Source organism: Porites lutea, chromosome 14, assembly GCF_958299795.1.
Source record: "Porites lutea chromosome 14, jaPorLute2.1, whole genome shotgun sequence".
Lineage (NCBI taxonomy): Eukaryota > Metazoa > Cnidaria > Anthozoa > Scleractinia > Poritidae > Porites > Porites lutea.
In genome coordinates, this window is record NC_133214.1 from 16,645,434 (window position 1) to 16,650,433 (window position 5,000).

Genomic DNA, 5,000 nt, shown 5'->3' on the forward strand with positions numbered 1-5,000 from the left:
GTATCACAGGAAAGTACTACTCAGTAGCTTTCATTTGAATGGTCACACCATAGGATTTCATCCACAGACGCAAAAGTTAGAATCACCTTGTACAGCATAATAAACGGTATCACAGGAAAGTACTACTCAGTAGCTTTCATTTGAATGGTCACTCTTTAGGATTTCATCCACAGACGCAAAAGTTAGAATCACCTTGTACAGCATAATAAACAGTATCACAGGAAAGTACTACTCAGTAGCTTTCATTTGAATAATCACACTTTAGGATTTCATCCACAGACTCAAAAGTTAGAACCACCTTGTACAGCATAATAAACGGTACCACAGGAAAGTACTGCTCAGTAGCTTTCATTTGAATGGTCACACTTTAGGATTTCATCCACAGACTCAAAAGTTAGAACCACCTTGTACAGCATAATAAACAGTATCACAGGAAAGTACTACTCAGTAGTTTTCATTTGAAATGGTCACACTTTAGGATTTCATTCTCAGACTCAAAAGTTGGCACCACCTTATACAACATAAACAGTATCACAGGAAAGTACTGTTCAGTAGCGTTTCCCGGTCAAGACTGAATAATTTCAGGTTCTTTTTCAACCGCTTAGGTTGTTTATTCAACTGCGAGGATGATGTCCACTTTCATATGAATAACGACGTACATTTTTAAGAAAATAAACTGGGATATAAACTCTTTGTTCAGGCAAATTCTGCGAAAAAAAATAATATTGTTTTGTCAACCGACATGGCTGTCTTTTCACGTAGTTGCAAACCAATATTTTTTCATTTGAATGGCTGGTCACACTTGAGGTTTTTTCAGGTTTTTTTATTTGCATTGATTTTGAAAAAGAAACAAAGTCAAAACAAGAAAAGCGTTCAGACTGTTCACAGCAACATCACAAGAAGGGCCGTCACGCCAGCTTTTTGTACTATTTCAAAAACAAAGAATATAACATTATCACTCAAGAAAATTCAAATGGTTGAATTTATTTTAATCCGACAAATAAAACAAGCAATTTAAAAAACTGGAATTCTTTCGCTTTAGTCAGAATCTTCCTCTTTCTTTTCCTTCTTCTTCTTTTTCTTTTTCTTTTTTTCTTCGCTTTTCGGAGTCTGTCAAAAAACAAACAAAACAAAATTATTTACTTGCTTCACAATAAATAACCTGAGATCAGGCCCAGTTTTAGCGGTTCTCGTACATTCTCTGTAACGGGTACCGTAATTTTCAAAGCGAAACGAAAATAGAGCCTGATCTCAGGTTACACAATAAATTGATATATTTTCAATCGAATCCAGTGTTTTTTTCTCATTATTTACGTAGTAAAGTTAGTTATAATCAACCAGTTAGAGGAGTGTAGGTAAAAAGCACCGCGAGTGAATTCGACAACAATTAACGAAAAAACATTTTTTTTCTCTTGAATCGTTTCGCTACTATAATACAGCTTCAGTTGAACCTCCATGTACGACCACCTAAACAAAACACCAACGGTTTTTCCAGTCAAAGTCAGTTGGAACCTCTCTTCGTGAAAAGATCACCTCCCTTAACCCTTTACGGTCTAAGAGTGATCAGCATCAAATTTCTCCTTGTAATATCACTGCTTTATAAAACACAGTGGTCATGAGAATTGAGGACATGATTTGCTTGAAATTTTATCAGTTTCTCCCCACTACTTCTATTGAAAACGTATAGGGATAACAAATGAGAATTTGGATTTTGATATTACGGTTTAAAGGGTTAAGCGACCGCGACCACTTTTGGGCGTAACGGTTTTTCAACTTTCCATTGTTTTCAACTTCCTGTAAGCGACCACTTGACGCATGCTCTGATCATCTCTATTTTCGCTGTATGTACTACGCTTCTGAGATCATACAAAGAACTTTTTGGTGATGGCAACGAAACTGCACATACCGTAACTAAGAAAAGTAGATGTGTCGAGACCTCTACCCGGTAGAGACCCATTATGACCAGCTGGCCGTAAGCGACCCCTCAATCAGCTTCGCATTTCGAGTGGCTGCTTACGAAAGATTCGATTGTCGGAAAACCCTTTCGAAGAGACCATTTATAAATAAGGGCGATGTCGCGAAAATGTACCCAAACATGCCATACAGCAATAATCACAAAGGTAAACTTTTGTGACCGTTTCTTCCATTCTATGGCACTGACAACCGCACATTTAAGACAAAGGATTACTGTCACCTTTAAATCTGAGAAAGTTTACTGAAACAGTTGTGGCTATGAAAACTGCAATCGCTTTTCCTTCCACGAGAGAGATCGACTGACAAACGTTGCCAATCACGTACCCAGACCTCTTGTCAACGCAGCCGTCTTCGTCCACAAGAGATCTCGATACGAGATTAAAACGTGACGTTTCTAGCCTTTTCTGCGTTCACCATTTCTACATAGACCATAATGCACCTTGTTTACCCTCAAAAATCTTGCATAACCATCGTTTCCAATTTCTCCTGAGTATTGCAGTCATCCCAAGAGAAATCGAAGAGAATGGTTATGGTTTTTTTTTTTTTTGGCGGGGGAAAAAAATACGGCGTATTTCTTTTTCCCCCGCCAAAAAACAAAAATCGCCTGATAGCAGGTTACCAAAAATGAAGAGAATCGACTAAACAATAGGGCAGGTAAGTGTTCTCACCACAGTTGCTGATGTTTCCATTTGCTCTTCGTCGTGTTCGTCAGACTGTTTTGTGGCTTCCTTTTCTTTCTTCTTCTTCTTTTCTTTTTTGTGTTTCTTAGCAGGCGTTTCCCCATCATCTGCAATAAGAAACCATTTCCACATTTCTTATGTCCACCCATCCAAACGAGAGAAAGCAAACTCAAAACAAAGCCGAAACCCACGAAATTTTATGAAGAATTTCAGAATTTTCGTGAACAAATTACGGTTGTTTTTTCAAGACATTTGTATCTAGGCCTACAAAAATGCAGATGTTTGAGTTCTGCGCATGATAGCCTGAGTAAACAGCTGAGTTTTCGCGACGCCACCACTGGCTTCCCCGCGAAATGACCTCTGAGGCAAATTTCCCACGCAGCACGACCAATCAGAAGCACTACCCACATCTCATCAGCATGATTTCTGCGCTGGTTTGTCAGACGTCGGGAAATGTCGACTGTTTTCTCCGGCTACGCATGACTGCGAAGCTCGCTTATTGTCATTCCCGTCCTAACAGTTACTGCGATCCTTTTGCCCAGCACCATGGATCAAAAGCTCTCGCTGATCCGAAGCCGGAAATCTCAAATCATAGACTTCCGGCTTTCTTTGCAGTCTCGGACATGTGAAACACTGGTAAGAAAATGTCAAACTACAGCGCTTGCGCGATATTCTGCTCCCAGCTAGGGCGATCCGTGCCGCTGGCCAAAAGGATTGCGACTCTGGGGACGGCATTGCTTTATTATTGTACACAGACCTTCCTCAGTGGCAGGGGTGACTGGTGTATCCGGAACACTTGGAGCTGGCGTCGAATCTCCATTTTGCTCGCTTCTTTTTCGTTTCTTTCCAGGCGTTTCAATTGTTGAGTCCGCAGCAGGATTGTACGTCTTCACCTCGCTAAGGAAAAGAAACAACAGTGCTACTGGTAAGGAAAACGCATTACGCTTGGCTCTTCTTTTATGTCTTTTTCTTTGGAGGGTGGGGGTGAGGGGAGCTCAAGTCAAGAGCTTTCTTTTTCTGGAGTAATTTCAATAAATAGATATTTCCCCAATTCCTTCGAACAAAGTCGCAAAAGTTCGGGTCGGGTAACTTTTAACTTTTCGGGCACGACACCAAATATTCAAATCAAAATCTAAAGAAATAGAACGCTGGTCCTAACTATAGTAGCAGTCCAAGTGTTCTGTTAACTGAAAGTTTATCATATTATCTGAACAACTATTGAAACCTCGACCTTGAACGTAAAGAACAACAGCTTTCAAAGCCCGTGAAATATCAGGACTTACGAGCAACGGGGCACCTGGAAAGAGACGCCGCCCTCTCACCAATCTGCCCCATTTACGCGCTTGAAATATGCTACCCTGGGTTCCACAGACTTTTCATGCGCGGTTTCAAGTTTCGGTCAATTTTTTAAAGAGACGCGCGCGAAAAGCCTTCGGCGCCGCGCGCGAGAAAAAAATCTTTGGTACCCAGGGTAGCAATAGAAAGCTTTAGGTTCAAGGACGAGAACAACGAGATTTTCTCAATACTGAGTATTGCTCACGCGTGACCAGCGTCATTAGAGAGATTAAGATTCTCGTTTACCGCAAACGGCAAACGTCAGACTCAAGTTGAGAATTTCTCAGAATAGAAAATAAGCAGATAAAAACAGTCCCGAACGATTCCAGTGGTTAAAACTGGCATAAAACTACCTATTTTTGCGTAAAAGCAATAAAGAGTAAACGGAGAATAACTTGGTCACGTGGTACAAATTCACGTCTGCCGTTTGGCGCAAACGTGAATCTTTATCTCTCTATTTTGGCGGGAAAACGTGATAGCTGTGTCGTCATTCTACTACAAAGTTTAGCGAGAATGTCGTAGTGGCGGGAACAAGTTATCAAATGTAAGAAGTATTATCATTTTTCTATCGAGAGAGGGCTTAACCTCCCTCAGTATAAATAACCGTTCTAACTTTTTTGGTGAAAAAAGTAAAATAAAGCTTTTCGAGGTGTCTGTTATTCGAGAACACGCGCAAAAACTTTAAGTTAAATCTCGTACTCGTACTCGTTCTCGTCCTCAAATCTTAAGCTCTCTAATATGCTCGCCCACGCGACAACCTTGAAGGTCTGGTAACAGGTGTCCAGTCCACAAAATGCGGTGGTTTGTGTGAGGTTCTCCTCGCAAGCATCAGCCTTGTTCATCGGATGCGGGAGCGCAGGGGAAGAGGCGTGTGGTTTTAGTTCAGAATCTTAGAGGTGAGTACCTTTTGTTCTCGTATTTGTCCACTCTCGCTTTAGCTTTGCCTGTTCCACTGATTCTTCGCAGCTTCAAAACACAAGAACAGAAATTGTTACAACAAGGAACGCTCGA

General features: G+C 40.9%; 1 protein-coding gene and 1 pseudogene across 1 annotated transcript in view; one reads left to right on the plus strand and one right to left on the minus strand.

The window, feature by feature from the left end:
* Window positions 1-5,000, plus strand: part of LOC140924802 (uncharacterized) — a 451,675-nt pseudogene that overhangs the window by 136,600 nt on the left and 310,075 nt on the right.
* The window catches only part of LOC140924824 (nucleolar protein 58-like), a 17,126-nt gene continuing 13,089 nt past the window's right edge, over window positions 964-5,000 (minus strand). The window contains exons 14-17 of the mRNA XM_073374828.1: window positions 4,894-4,955; window positions 3,412-3,551; window positions 2,643-2,761; window positions 964-1,110 (exon numbers count right to left, since the gene is read on the minus strand). Of these exons, the coding sequence (XP_073230929.1) occupies window positions 1,039-1,110; window positions 2,643-2,761; window positions 3,412-3,551; window positions 4,894-4,955 (393 nt within the window). The 3' untranslated portion in view covers window positions 964-1,038. The remainder of the gene's footprint in view (window positions 1,111-2,642; window positions 2,762-3,411; window positions 3,552-4,893; window positions 4,956-5,000) is intronic.